At 30.7% G+C, this 14,558-nt stretch overlaps 3 protein-coding genes across 3 annotated transcripts; all 3 read right to left on the bottom strand.

Annotated features, from left to right (window-relative positions):
• Positions 1–101: 101 nt before the first annotated feature.
• On the bottom strand, positions 102–2,476 carry LOC114170474 (serine carboxypeptidase-like). The gene is made up of 9 exons (XM_028055961.1): positions 2,178–2,476; positions 1,814–1,982; positions 1,588–1,707; positions 1,371–1,514; positions 1,123–1,273; positions 952–1,040; positions 615–876; positions 410–543; positions 102–302 (listed from the first exon to the last, which is right to left on the bottom strand). The coding sequence occupies exons 1-9, from the start codon at positions 2,456–2,458 to the stop codon at positions 108–110; spliced, it is 1,545 nt and encodes a 514-aa protein (XP_027911762.1). The 5' UTR covers positions 2,459–2,476; the 3' UTR covers positions 102–107.
• Positions 2,477–3,958: 1,482 nt separating this feature from the next.
• LOC114169160 (serine carboxypeptidase-like) lies at positions 3,959–6,385 on the bottom strand. The gene is made up of 9 exons (XM_028054199.1): positions 6,011–6,385; positions 5,703–5,871; positions 5,507–5,626; positions 5,289–5,432; positions 5,027–5,177; positions 4,845–4,924; positions 4,496–4,760; positions 4,259–4,392; positions 3,959–4,180 (listed from the first exon to the last, which is right to left on the bottom strand). The coding sequence occupies exons 1-9, from the start codon at positions 6,343–6,345 to the stop codon at positions 4,091–4,093; spliced, it is 1,488 nt and encodes a 495-aa protein (XP_027910000.1). The 5' UTR covers positions 6,346–6,385; the 3' UTR covers positions 3,959–4,090.
• Positions 6,386–10,725: 4,340 nt separating this feature from the next.
• LOC114170483 (serine carboxypeptidase-like) lies at positions 10,726–13,666 on the bottom strand. The gene is made up of 9 exons (XM_028055969.1): positions 13,317–13,666; positions 12,991–13,159; positions 12,757–12,876; positions 12,523–12,666; positions 12,281–12,431; positions 12,100–12,188; positions 11,738–11,999; positions 11,527–11,660; positions 10,726–10,949 (listed from the first exon to the last, which is right to left on the bottom strand). The coding sequence occupies exons 1-9, from the start codon at positions 13,625–13,627 to the stop codon at positions 10,842–10,844; spliced, it is 1,488 nt and encodes a 495-aa protein (XP_027911770.1). The 5' UTR covers positions 13,628–13,666; the 3' UTR covers positions 10,726–10,841.
• Positions 13,667–14,558: the final 892 nt, after the last annotated feature.

Here is a 14,558-nt window from a genome sequence, read left to right as displayed (position 1 = left end):
GGTGTAATTTAGTAATGTTACATTTGGTTTTGAAGTGAGTGTATTAATTATATGAGAGACATTATTATGATGTTTTGTAGCAAAATTTTCTTGCAGCTATAACAGGGTCAAGATCTGAGGCTTTGATCGGTGATTATATGATAAAGAAAGAGAATGAAGAACACAATCAACGGTCTTGGTTTTAGCCGGTGAGAAAAACTTTGAAGAGAGGAGGCATTCAGTTTTCCTCCCATCCAGCTTGTCATCATCTGAAGTGCAGCTTTTGGTTGATCCATTGGAACCATGTGCCCTGCGCCATGCACCTGTTAACAAGGGTAAACAATGGATACATGAACTATAGTTGACATTTGAATCTATGAAATGAAAAACATAAGTCCTATAGAATTCAAAACCATGAATGAACACAGACCTTGAGAAAAGTGAGAGGTCCATAGCTATTAAGAGAACCTGCTTCTGCACCATCAACCACAAATTTCCCTGTTGGAGATATTTGAAAGGCTTTTTGGCCTGACCACTGCATGGCTTCTACCCACCTTGAATTCCCTGCCATATTCAACAACACATCAACAACTCAAACATATATTTTCAACCCAAATATGTGAACAACAACTCACCAAGCCAATTGCATATGAGATCTTCTTCTCCAGCATACACCAGCACCTTCATTCCTTCTTCAAGAAGATCAGGAATCCCCACTTCCAGGTTTTTCATCCAGTCTTCCATCATCGCAAATCGAACATCTAAACTGCATAAGGCATACCCCAAGTCATCGCTCACACCTAAAGCACTCTTCACTTTCTGCATGTTTAGCAATCTCTCCACGTTTGTGAAGTTGTAGCACATAGGCCCCTCACACTTCTTTCTGATGTCGTAGTACTGCACTTTGTGTATCACCACAATCAGATAACTAAACACTTAAGTACCTTCTCTTCTTTCGTTATTATTACTTACATTAATGTTGTCGGTAAAGTTTAAGATACGCTGGAAAATCTTATAACAACTATATAACGCATCGGTGCAATTGTTTCCACCCTGAGTTTCTGAAGAATCATACACAAACAACGTCAAACACCATAGTAGAAAGAAAGGGATGGGAGTGAGTGAGAAATGGAAAAATTGTACCGCAAGTTTTAGTGGCTTGTTCACAGTCTGGGATTAACATGCTGACGTTGTCGTACTCAGCCTGTGTAATTATTCTGTTGTCAAATGCAAAATCTGGGTATGCTTGGTATTGAATTGCAGGATCGGTTAACCCGTTACCGATAGCAAAACCCTGTTGTTATGTTCAAGGAGTCAATGCCAGCAAAAACAAGTTATTTCATTCATTAACCTTTCTCAGTCATATCATATGTACATATATTGTGCAAGACCTTGAGGTTTATATGAAGTGTTTGATTTTGTTTATTTCCCTGGTTAACCCGGGATGCAAGTGCAGGAACATAGTGTCCACCATATGATTCACCAAAGATGTAGAAGTCATTCTTAACGAAATCAGGATGCGTCTTGAAAAACTCCTGCATTTATAGTAAAATCAATCATTTATGGATACATTATGAAACAAGGGACTTTTATATAATTAATTATCACCTGCAAGAAATCGTATAAATCATTGCTAACGCCGGCTTCATCGTGTCGAATGTCACTGTCGTCAGAAGAGTAACTGAAACCTGTCCCAGTTGGTTGGTCAACAAATATAATATTTGATGCCTGCAAAAATGAGAAAAAACAAGTTGTTGATACAATAACAAAAGAAGTTTGGTGTATGTTTTAACAGTTTCTATGAAGGAAACATGGAACTTGAGTAATGTGAGACCTGATCCCAACCGTAATCATTCCATGTAAGAGACAAGTTATTGGTGATATGAAAAGGACCGTTTTCGTAGAACAAAGCTAATTCACTTCCACACCCTGGTCCTCCAGTCAACCATATCACAACAGGATCATCCGTACTTTTCCGTGATTCAAAGAAAAAGAAGAACATCCTGCATGTCATACAAAGTAGATGCATATATTTATGGGAACTGAAAAAGAAGCTCGATCTTAATGAATCATTATGAAGGAAAAAAAAAGTTTTTTTCTGAAGCCCTTTTGACTTATCAAATGACATTTACTCAATCATTCTAAATGTCATTGTCATAACACTTTGTGATTCCAGAGAAGTGTGATATATTATTTACCTTGCAGCTTTGGAATGAGGAAGTGAATAATAGCCTGCATGGTGACCAAGGTCTTCAACAGAAGGCCCAGAATCACCAAGAAACGAGAACTTCTTCTCCACGATCATACCAGGGACAAAACCATCATCGTCATCATGGCTTCTTATGAGCTTTTCTGCATGTGATTGTGGCTGGTGGGCAGGGTCATGAGAGGGATCAGAAGTAGCAAAAGAAGAGGAAAGTGAAAGGAAGAAGAAGAAGAGAAGAGAGAGTTTGGAGGATGGTGATGATGGCAATGACATGTTGTTTGCATTTGTGAAAAAGGCAAGGCAATGACTTTGAATTTATAAAACTTTCCCAGTGCAGAAGATATACACTAAAAGTTAGAATAAATAGGATATACGTAGAGGACATTGAGACACAAGAAGATTTTTGTTTTATATCCTATCTGTTATTTGATTTTCAATTGCACTACGCAAGGCAGATAAATTACAAGATGAATACACCCTTCTCTTACCTAGTTATCTTTTATAGCTATGCAAATCAAACTCACTTGCCAAACAAAGTGCAATACAACATACATTGTTTTAATTCTCAAATTGTTGTGAAAAATCAATTTGTTCCCTATAGAAATTATTTTGTATGATATTATAAGTTGACTTAACGGTCAAAATTTTGGTCTCTTCTCCCTTTCATTCTCATGTGTTTTGATGATTTGTATTGTGAAATTTCATTCCTAATCCATTAACCTTATTTAATTCTTATCCAAATAGTTCCCTTCTCCATCAAAATTTTTATTTCCACCTCATATTATTTCAATTTGCTCATCTTTAAGACCAAAACTTGCTTATCAATTCAATCGTTATACATTCAAGAGTATTTTTGTGTCAAATATATATAATTCCATTTATCATGCCAAAATTTAATTTTTTATCTCTTTGTTATATTATTGTCAAACCAATTTGCGTTTTTTTTTTTAAATCCTTTGCACCGATTCATTTTTTTGTTATACATTTCTTATTATTGTCAAACTTATAAAAATTGAACTAATTATATATAGTCACTATATGTTCATTTAAGTTTATAATTTCTTCGTGATATTTTTCGTTTGTACAATTAAGATTAATATGCATTACAAATTAATACATAATAAAAGTTTGATGGAGAGCAATTTGTGTAAGTTAAACTTTTTGTTGTAAAATTTTACATGATTTATTCATACAAAATTATTTAACTACAGTTTTTAAAAAATACATCTTCAAATTATTCATGGACACTGAAAAAGATGATTTCCACCTCATTCAATTAAATATATGAAATATATATATATATAAAGTATCTTTCAAATGTATTATTATATATTTTTAAGTTAATTAATATCTAACATAATTTAAATTATTAAAAAAAAAAACTGAATGATATTAGAGTGATTAGTTATTATAGAAGGAAAAATAGCATATTAAGTAGAATTTGAATAATTAATGAATCACGCCATGCTTATTTTCCCCTGTTGGTAATTGTTTTTATTTATAAAAATACTCCATATTATATTGGTGCAGGTGATTACAAACCGCTGTATATTTTTTGAGCATTGTATCATCCAAACATCCAATGATATTATCGGTCTTAGTTATTCACGACGAGAGAAATGTAGTTTATATGAGAATCTTCTCTAGCCATTAAATTCCCTGTATTAGTAGATTTACTCAAACACTCTAAATAATTTATGTACTATGTTTTTTACTTTTCAATAAATCCAATCAATCTGTAACGACATTTTTAGCATAGAACAAGAGCAAAAGTAGAGGGTGTGGCCCCTGGGTGAATCATATAATATTTATTCAGAAAAGTTGTATAATTTTATTCAAATTGTACCCAAAATAATTGTGATTGTTACACGGTGTTTGGTTTATGTTTAATTATCTCCTTTTTGTTTAGGTCATTTTCCCTCCCATCCAACGTTTGAACATCTGAAGTGAAACTTTTGGTTGATCCATAGGGACCAAGTGGCCAGCCTCATATACCTGTTGAAATCTCATATTAATCCAAAAGTGAAATTAACACTCTAACTCAATAATATTAATCCAACCCTAAACACAAACCTTGAGGAAAGAGAGAGGTCCATGGCTTCTAAGAGAACCTGCTAGTTCACCATCAACCATGAATATCCGAACAGGAGATTTTCCAAAACCCTTCTGCCCTGACCACTTCATGCCATCAACCCACCTTGAATTCCCTATCAAAATCACATTCATTCATACATCACCATAATATCCAACACAGAATCTCAACTCAATTTCAAAACAAGATCAACTTTCAAATCAACCAACTAGCCTCACCAAGCCAATTGCATATCAGATCTTTTACCCCAGCATACACCAGCACCTTTATTCCATCCTCAAGAAGACCAGGAATTCCCACATCCAGGTTTCTCAGCATGTCTCGCAACATAGCCGCTTGAACTTTCACACTGCATAAGTTATACCTGAACCCATCCTTCACACCTAAACCACTCTTCACTTTCACCATGTTTAGCAACATCTCCACGTTTGCGAAGTTGTAGCACATATTCCCCCCACCACACTTCTTTCTGATGTCATAGTACTGCACTTTGTGTATCACCACCACAATCAGATAACTAAACACTTAAATACCTTCTCTACTTTCATCATTGCTATATATACTTACATTAATGTGGCCGGCAAAAAACATTATCCGACCGAAAATGCCTTCACAAATATCTAACGCTTCGGGGCAACTCTCTTCACCTGCATCCGTTTCGAAAAAATCATACACAGACAACAACATCAGAAAGTGAAACACCATGGTAGAAAGGAATGTGAGTGACAAATGGAAAAGTTGTATTGTACCGCAATTTTTAATGGATCGTTCACAGAGTGGGACTAACTTTCTCACGTCGTCGTACTGAGCTTCTGTAATTATTCTGCTTTGTAATGCAAAATCTGGGAATGCTGCGTATTGAATTGCAGGATTTGTAAACCCGTTACCGATAGCAAGACCCTGTTGTTATGTCGAATGAGTCAGTGCAAGCAAAACCAACAACTCAATTAATTAACCTTCATTTCATTCATTAACATTTCCCAGTCATGTATATAAGACATTTTGTACGACCTTGAGGTTTATATGAATTCCTCGTTTTTGTTTATTTGCACGGTTAATCTGAGATGCAAGTGCAGGAACGTAGTGTCCAGCATATGATTCACCAAAGATGTAGAAGTCGTTCTTAACGAAATTACGATGCGCCTTGAAAAACTCCTGCAATTGTAGTAAAATGAATAAGTAGATCTTGTTTATACACATGATAAAACAAGGAACTTTTATGTAATCACCTGCAAGAAATCGTATAAATCATTGCTAACGCCGGCTTCATCGTGTCGAATGTCGCTGTCGTCAGAAGAGTAACTAAAACCTGTCCCAGTTGGTTGGTCAACAAATATAATATTTGATGCCTGCAAAAATGAGAAAAAAACAAGTTGTTGATACAATAACAAAAGAAGTTTGGTGTAAATTGAATAAGGTTATTACCAGATCCCAGCCATAATCATTCCATGTAAGAGACAAGTTCTTGGTAATATGAAAAGGACCATTTTCGTAGAACATAGCTAATTCACTTCCACATCCTGGTCCTCCGGTCAACCATATCACAACAGGATCATTCTTGTTCTTTCGTGATTCAAAGAAAAAGTAGAACATTCTGCATGTGGTAGAAAAGTAAAATTGCAATTGTAATCATGTGACATTACTCTGAATTAATCCCACTCGGTACTTTTCCATTTCAATCAAATCATTGGAATGAACAAGTATATAGAATGAATGAAATGTGATATATTTACCTTGCAGCTTTGGAATGAGGAAGTGAATAGTAGCCTGCATGGTGACCAAGGTTTTCAACAGGAGGCCCAGAACGACCAAGAAACGAGAACTTCTTCTCGACGATCTGGCCAGGGACAAAACCAGCATGATCATCTTCTATGATGTTAATTGATTCCTCTGGGAATAGGTTAAGGCTTCTAATGAGTTTTTGTGCATTTGAGTGTAAGTATGATGCGTTGGCAGGGTTATGGTTGAGGCCATGAGAGATTGCAGAAGAAGAAATTGAAAGGAAAAGAAACAAAACAGTGAGACAAACTTTGGAAAGTGTTGGTGTTGATGCCATTGGCAAAGCCATGTTCTTCCCCAATACTGGAATAGCAGAAGATGGTTATGAATTTATAGCAGAGACTGTGCAGACAAACTTTACATTTACTGACACATACGTACTCCTATACGGGTTTATGATTATTTTATAATTAATTAATGTTTAAATCATTCTAAAATTTGAGTATTTTCTTTAAGTGATTTTATTAAAAATAATGCTGCATCTTTTTTGCATTATTGTCCTTTACATATTTTCTTACAGAAAAGAAATATCAGTTTAATTAACTTTAAGATTTTGAGTATTTTTAATTAAATTTTTATTAAAAAAATATTTTATTAAATGATTAAAATGTTTATATTTTTTAATTCCGTTAGTTAGGAAAATGTGACTGTTTGTTCATACAGTAATATTATGAACTTGAAATAAAAAATAGTTTCAAAATCCTAATTACTTTTACCAAACATCATTTTGTGTCTTTATTTGACATTTTGTTTTAATATTAGGACAATCAGGGTTTCTATCTTTATTTTTCTTTGATTTTATGGTATTTTAATTGACAACACACAATAAAACATTATAAATATCTTTATACTTAAGAGAATAGAATTTTTTAATACAATCCCATTAAAAACACTTAAAGAGATTTAAGTGTGTGTGTGTGTGTGTTTTTTTTTTTTACATATATGTAAGCAATGATCATTTTAAAGTAACCTCTACATTAGTACCGATTGATGACAAATTCAAATAGGGTGAATTTAAATGAAAGGTATAAAATTTTTGAGTACTTAATAAAATACAATTTTTTTAATAGAAACTCAATTGAAAATAGTAGAATGTAATAAGAACTAAACACTTAATTAAGTTTTTAATTTATAATTATATTTTAAAAAATATTAAATAAATTATGTATTATTAAAATAAAACTTTAAATATAATAAGAGAAAAAATTTCGACTATAATAAGTATTAAGGTATAGTTAACTCAATCCAAACAAGTTGACTTATCAATGGTTAAACTGAAAACCCAGTTTTTTGTTTTGGTAAGTCATAAATTTAATAATTTAATTTGTCCCACATGGATTGGTTTATTAGTGGTTGAGGTGAAAGTATGTAAAAATTAAAATAGTAACTTATTATATAATTGGATAAAAAAATAATTTATATAAAAATAGTAAATACCTACGTAATTAAAAGTAATTTATAATTTAATTAAAAGGATGATTACAAAATTATAAAAAATCACTGCAGTGAATTACAAGTAAACCTACATTCAAACCTATTATCTTACATAATAAGACAAGTTCAATTTTACCTATATTTAAAACGTTATATTTTTTCAACTCAATCATTTCAAAAATAGGATTAGTTATGTCAACTAATTAGAACATGATATTCTTAACCGTTACTATATTTTTCATATTAATTAAAGTATCACTAAGTCATTACTTCGATATAAAATATTATTATGTAATAAAATAAGATAAAAGATTGAAATTAATTCATTTTACTTATCCTTCGAAACACTCTCTTTTCCTGTTTAATAATAATAATAATAATAATAATAATAATAACTTTTAAATATTTAAAACTTAAGAAATTTTATCGTATTCTTTTATTGCGATCATAAAGAACTTGTAAAGTAACCGAGGAAGCAATCAATAGACCTAATTAAATGAGAAATATACTTTCATTAAATATTAATCAATAACACATTAATGCATTAAATGAGAAGTAAAATCCTTGAAAACCAAATTAATTAAATTAGTCAATATTTTTAACTTATTTGAATATGTTTTTGAAAAACCTGAAAAAGATCTAAACAAACGAAAATTAGTATTATATATATGAAATTTACTAACGTAATTATATAATTTTTTTTATAATTTTTGTTATTATTTAATTTGTACAATTCAGTTATGATTTATGATGCATATATACGATACGCATATCGGATACGGCACGTATCTGATACACCTATACGCTAATTTTGAAAATAATAAGATATGACACTTGATATATGCATAATAAAAAATATACAATTTTTTTCAAAAAAAAATGAGAAATATATGATTATTCTTGTGCGAATCTAAATTAAAATCAAATGTATTAAATATTTTCAATATAAAAATTTATAAATTATTGTCATTATAAAAAGCGTTATTGGTATATATATATATATATATATATATATATATATATATATGTATGTATGTATGTATGTATGTATATATATAGTTGGCGTCAGTTAGGCGGTATGTAGACTTTTGTTGCTCTCCACGGTGCTTTCGGATTAATAAGTTTCATGTTATGTCAATTTGAACTTGTTCGATCTGTTCAATTGCGACCTTATAATGCAATCACACTCTCATGTCCAATTGCATCTCCTTGTACTTCTGGACCCCACAATAACAACAAAAAGTGTGCTAAACTATTAGCGGGAGTGAAAACTGCATCGGTTAAGAAGTTGCAACCTTCTAAATAAAAATTTGTCAAGCTATGAGTATACCATGAAGTTACGAAAACGAAACAGTCTATATATATATATATATATATATATATATATATATATATATATCAATAAAGTATCTTAAAATACCGGATACGGATTCGTGTCAAACACATAACTAGTTAAAATTTTAGTTTTTATACAATTCTTTGTTTTGTGCTTGAAGTGTTTTTTGTTAGCTTAAGATGATAAAGATATTTTAAAAAAAATATTTAGTTACAGAAATTTATAAGTTTACAAATTTATTTATTAAATTAGATGAAGTTATTTATCAGTCAAATTAGTTTTATTATGTGGTAGAAATTTTTTAATTTAATAATACTCTACTAATAAAAGTATTATATATATATATATATATATATAAATTATACGTAGTTGTATACTATAGAATAAATATTTCTTTTCATTTGGATAAATTTATGTATTGGTCATGTTTTTTATGTTGTATATTTATTTCACTCTACAAGTAACATTTTTTTTTGTGTAACTAAACGAAAAATATTAAACAGTATACAAATAGTTAACCTAATGAAGATCACGAAACTCAGAAAGTTCAAAAATCAGTATAATTTGTGCCTCCAATATATTAATCAAGTAAAAAAAGATGATATATTTGACATCTTTTTAGAAAATGCAACCACTTCACAATTTTATATTTTTATATTTAAAAAGTGAATATTTCATTATATTTTTATATTTATAGATCGTAAAACAAATGTATTTTTGTTTTAATGTCAAAGATTTTTTTATAAATCTATAGCCAAAAGTGAAATTAACAGTATTGTCATACTCAATAATGCAACCTCATTTTTAAATTTCAATAATGTGAAGTTGAAGGACTTGTATACATCCATTTATATCGAGTATTTCTGATAATATCAACTAATGAGATAACGTAAACTAAAATGACTTGGAAAACTTATAACAAATTGTTTAACAAATTATTTATATTTTCTGAACTAATTTCGACAACTTAGTAATATTTATATTTATAAAGACAGAAAAACCTAAACAAATTTATAAAAAGAAAAAGAAAAAAAAAAAGAGTGTGCCTCAGAAATATACTCGTTATTGCTTTCACACGTAAAAACTTTGTAACTTAACACATACTCTTACTAACTTAAACGAAGTTTTCTGTAAAGTTAATTTATTCTTACTAACTTAACTGACATAAAATCTTCCATTGAAAAATCTCATTTCATTATGTGAATGACTTCGACAATAATTCATTCATAACTCCAGCATAAAGGAACAAAACCTTATACAACAACTTATGTAAAAACATTCTATCTTTTGATAAGAATAAACATAATTTTATACAGTATTTTACAAATGTACTTAAAAAGGATATTCTTATAAATTTGATTTACGAGATTCACCGAAAAGATTCAATAATAATAAAATATGAATCCTCTCTAAAACTTTAAAATAATATTTTTTTTATGAATATTTTTAATGACAGACTTTATTTTAATGAAAAAAAAATATTTTACACAACAACTTACGATTAGGTTAAAACAGTGTTTTCCGTTCTTTGCTTGATTTTATAACTTTTCATACTTTTCTAAATTAAACTAATGGCCACTTAAAACTTTGATTTCAAACTTCCTTTTTTTTTTCTGGTTCCCCGTCCAGTCATATTTTAATTTGTGATAAATAGTCCTAAATTTTTATATTTGTAATAAAAAAGAAAAGAGAAAGTAAAAAAATAAAAACTAGTATCAAATAAATGTAAAAAAATGGATGTTAAAATATAATTGTCTAAATCTAACAAAAAAAGTGTGTTAAAAATGTACAAATTTCGCTTTATATATATATATATATATATTTTGAATTGACCTTATTTTTAGTTGATATGTATTTTCAACGTAGTAATAATTAGATATAGTAGTTAAGTATCCAGAATTTCACCCTTGAATTTATTCGGAAAGCCATGTATACAAAAATAATTGTGATCGCTATCCATGTTAAAAGGATGTTCGGTTTTGGTTTTAAGATGACTATATAAATCATTAGGAACACTAATTATCTGGTGTTGGGTTCATCAGTTTTCCTCCCATCCACCTTTTCAACATCTCTAATGCAACTTTTGGTTGATCCATAGGTACCATGTGCCCAGCATCATGCACCTGTTAGTACCATCAAATAAAGTTATAACCAAAGTAAAAATATCGAATTCAGATTCTCGAATAAGTTTTTGTTGACTTATGGTTATTTGAGACATTGTGGGTTTATGTATATATAAAATTAGTCTAATATATATAAGATATTTCACATCAGTTTTATATCAAAAATTTTAAAAGGTGAGTTTTTTTTTTTGTTATAGTTATGTTGTTAGTCATTTAGAACCATCGATTCTAATACCACTGATGGGTTATGGTTATTTGAGAGATTGTGGGTTTATGTATATATAACATTAGTCTAGCACATATAAGATATTTGACACCTGTTTTACACCAAAATCTGATGATAATGATGTTATGGGTCTTTATTTATACTTAACTTTGTCTATTCTATCAATGTGAGACTTTGACTCACACTTTCACTATCCCTAATATTTTTATTGTGTTGTTATCTACTAAAGTTAAAAATACACTTCAATATTTTAAAGATAATTTTAATATATTTTAAAATTTCAAAATTAATAGTTATGGACGTATTCCAGACAAAAAAAATAATAGAAAAAACCTTGAGAAACAAACAAACCTTGAGGAAAGAGAGAGGTCCATGGCTGTTTAGAGTCCCTGATTCTGCACCATCAACCACAAATTTCACTGTAGGAGATGCCTCAAAACCCTTTTGGCCTGACCAGTTCATGGCATTGATCCACCTTAAATTCCCTGCAAAATCAACACCACAACTCATTAGTTTTTTCAACACAAAACCAATGTTCTTGAGATGAATCAAGTAGCCTCACCAAGCCAATTGCATATGAGATCCTTTTCCCCAGCATACGCAAGAAACCTTATCCCATCCTCAAGAAGACCAGGAATCCCCACTTCCAGATTTTTCATCGTGTCTTGCAGCATAGCATCATACACTGTTCGACTGCACGAAACATACTTCAACCCCTTCCCCACACCTAAAGCACTCTTCACTTTCTCCTCGTTTAACAACTTCTCCACGTTGCTGTAGTCATAGCACAAAGGTCCCAGACATTTTTTTCGAATGTCGTAGTACTGCAATTTTCACACACCACAATGCATCAATCAATCAACCAAACCCAACTACCTCATTTTTCTCAAACAGTTTCTATTGTTTCAGGACAGCTTAACTTACGTTAAGATCACCGACAATAGACAATAATTTATCGAAAATGGCTTCACAAGCATCTAATGCATCCTCACAAACCTTCCCACCACGAGATTCTGCAAATTAAAACGCAAACAACGATACACAGTGAAACATATAAAAGGCTGTGAAGTGAGTGACAAATGGAAAAGAACTCGCTATATACTACCGCAGGCTTTAGCGGTTTTGTCACAGTCTGGGATTAACTTGCTGATATCATCTGCCTCCTTCTTCGTAATTAGTCCGTTCTGTAACGCAAATTCTGGGTATACTTCGTATTGAATCGGAGAATTTGTTAACCCATTACCAATCGCAAAACCCTGTTGTTATATATATATATTTCAAATAAATCAACTGAACCAAAACCAAGACAAAGTAATTAGTAATTAATATTATATATCCTTGCTCGACCTTGAGGTTTATATGGATTCCTTGTTTCTTTTTATTGTTTTGGTTAATCAGTGAAGCAATTGCAGGAATATAGTGTCCGGCGTATGATTCTCCAGTGATATAGAAATCATTCTTAACAAACTCAGGATGAGCCTTGAAAAACGCCTGTGAGATTATAGTAAAATTAATTCAGTAGATAATATCATATCTTATATTCAGGTCAATGGAATGAAAGAAGGAACCTTATGTAATCACCTGCAAGAAATCATATAAATCATTGCTAACGCCAGTTTCATCGGGGCGAATGTCACTTTTATCAGAAGAGTAACTAAAACCTGTCCCAGTTGGTTGGTCAACAAATATAATATTCGATGCCTGCAAAATGAGCACATAAAAAAGAGAGTTGCAGATACAAATAAGAAAAAAGATTGGTGCAAGTTTATAACAGTTTTTATAAAAGAAACATGGAGAAATTGAGTAATGTGAGACCTGATCCCAGCCGTAATCATTCCATGTAAGAGACAAGTTGTTGATGATATGAAAAGGACCGTTTTCGTAGAACAAAGCTAATTCACTTCCACACCCTGGTCCTCCAGTCAACCATATCACAACGGGATCATTCTTGTTCTTTCGTGATTCAAAGAAAAAGTAGAACATCCTGCGTGCCACACAAAAAGAAAGACACTGAGGTTAATGATGTGTTAGCAATTAACGTAAACTAACTAATCCACAAGCATATACTTATGATTCCTTAAGATCTGTACACTGATTCCTTGAGTATATCACACACGATCTAATGAACAAAGAGAATTTACCTTGCAGCTTTGGAATGAGGAAGTGAATAATAGCCTGCATGGTGACCAAGGTCTTCAACAGGAGGCCCAGAAGCACCGAGAAACGAGAAGTTGGTCTCTACGATCTGACCAGGGACAAAAGTATGAAGGTGGTGAAGTTCTTGGATGGTGTTGAAGGGTTCCTTCGGGAATAGGTTAAAGCTTCTTATGAGTCTTTCTGCTTTTGATGATTGTGGTGGGAATGCAGGGTGGCGAGAAGTTGCATAGGAAAATGAAAGTGATGCGAACAAAAGCAACAGAGAGAGTTTGGAGAAGGGTAATGAACATGCCATCTTGTTTACACTGGAAAATCTGTGCCCACGATGCCTGTCAATTTTATAGAGGAAACACGCTATTTTCACATCAATTTTTCTTTCTAAAACCTATATTTAACACTACCTCTCGTTATTTTTTATTTTTTTTAAATATAAAAATCAACTTTTATTAAGAGCACTTTATTCTTATCAAATATTTCAAACGGTAATAAAACGGTGTCGAATAATATTTTCCTTATTGTCGGAAACTGATATTTAACTCTGATTTTTTGCTTTTAAAAACGATAATTTATACACTTTCTAAAACTACGTTCATTATTTAACACCTTTTAAATGATATTATATTTAATATTTTTTTATAAATTATTTAACTCATTTAACTTTTATATTTAAAGAAAATATTTAATTATTTGGATAATCTCTAAAAATGTGTTAATTTGTTCTCGCTATTAAAAAAAGTTTCGATTACATCCTTGTATGACACCTATTTCAAACTTTCATTTCTTTTTATTCTCTCTTACATTCAATTGACTCGGATATAAAAGCATAATTTCTTATAGTATTTACTTTTATCATATTAATATAATATCTTTGTATAAAAGTTCAGTGTAAAGTGAGCCTAGAAATAAAAGAGCGTGTGAAAGAATAATTTTCGTCTTATAGCACTTCGCAATGCAAAATCATGCGACTAACTTTTTTGTACTTCTTTTCGTAGATTCTTTTTTTCATTTTCACAAAAAAAGTTTTCCAAATTCTATCAACTTGCCCCCATAATTCCCAAACTTGCCCCAAATAATTACCAAACTATAGTGATTAAATACATAATTTAATAAAGTTATTTCATTTAAATATTAAATATCAACTTATGATTACTTAATTAATAAATATTAAATATTAATCATTAAATTACAAGTATTCAATTAATAAATTGTTAACTTAATAAATAATA

This window comes from Vigna unguiculata, chromosome 11 (assembly GCF_004118075.2).
Source record: "Vigna unguiculata cultivar IT97K-499-35 chromosome 11, ASM411807v1, whole genome shotgun sequence".
NCBI classification, from domain to species: domain Eukaryota; kingdom Viridiplantae; phylum Streptophyta; class Magnoliopsida; order Fabales; family Fabaceae; genus Vigna; species Vigna unguiculata.
This window is presented reverse-complemented; position numbering and strand designations above follow the sequence as displayed.

Excerpts from the sequence above, each read along its gene's own strand:
- LOC114170474 (XM_028055961.1), bottom strand. The coding sequence starts at position 2,458 with ATGTCATTGCCATCATCACCATCCTCCAAACTCTCTCTTCTCTTCTTC. Across the intron at positions 1,708-1,813 it reads ATGATTACGGTTGGGATCAG|GCATCAAATATTATATTTGT; the intron begins GTCTCACATTAC and ends TCATTTTTGCAG. Across the intron at positions 303-409 it reads GACCTCTCACTTTTCTCAAG|GTGCATGGCGCAGGGCACAT; the intron begins GTCTGTGTTCAT and ends CCTTGTTAACAG.
- LOC114169160 (XM_028054199.1), bottom strand. The coding sequence starts at position 6,345 with ATGGCTTTGCCAATGGCATCAACACCAACACTTTCCAAAGTTTGTCTC. Across the intron at positions 5,178-5,288 it reads GAATTCATATAAACCTCAAG|GGTCTTGCTATCGGTAACGG; the intron begins GTCGTACAAAAT and ends ACATAACAACAG. Across the intron at positions 4,393-4,495 it reads TCTGATATGCAATTGGCTTG|GGAATTCAAGGTGGGTTGAT; the intron begins GTGAGGCTAGTT and ends TGATTTTGATAG.
- LOC114170483 (XM_028055969.1), bottom strand. The coding sequence starts at position 13,627 with ATGGCATGTTCATTACCCTTCTCCAAACTCTCTCTGTTGCTTTTGTTC. Across the intron at positions 13,160-13,316 it reads CCTCATTCCAAAGCTGCAAG|GATGTTCTACTTTTTCTTTG; the intron begins GTAAATTCTCTT and ends TGTGGCACGCAG. Across the intron at positions 12,877-12,990 it reads ATGATTACGGCTGGGATCAG|GCATCGAATATTATATTTGT; the intron begins GTCTCACATTAC and ends CTCATTTTGCAG.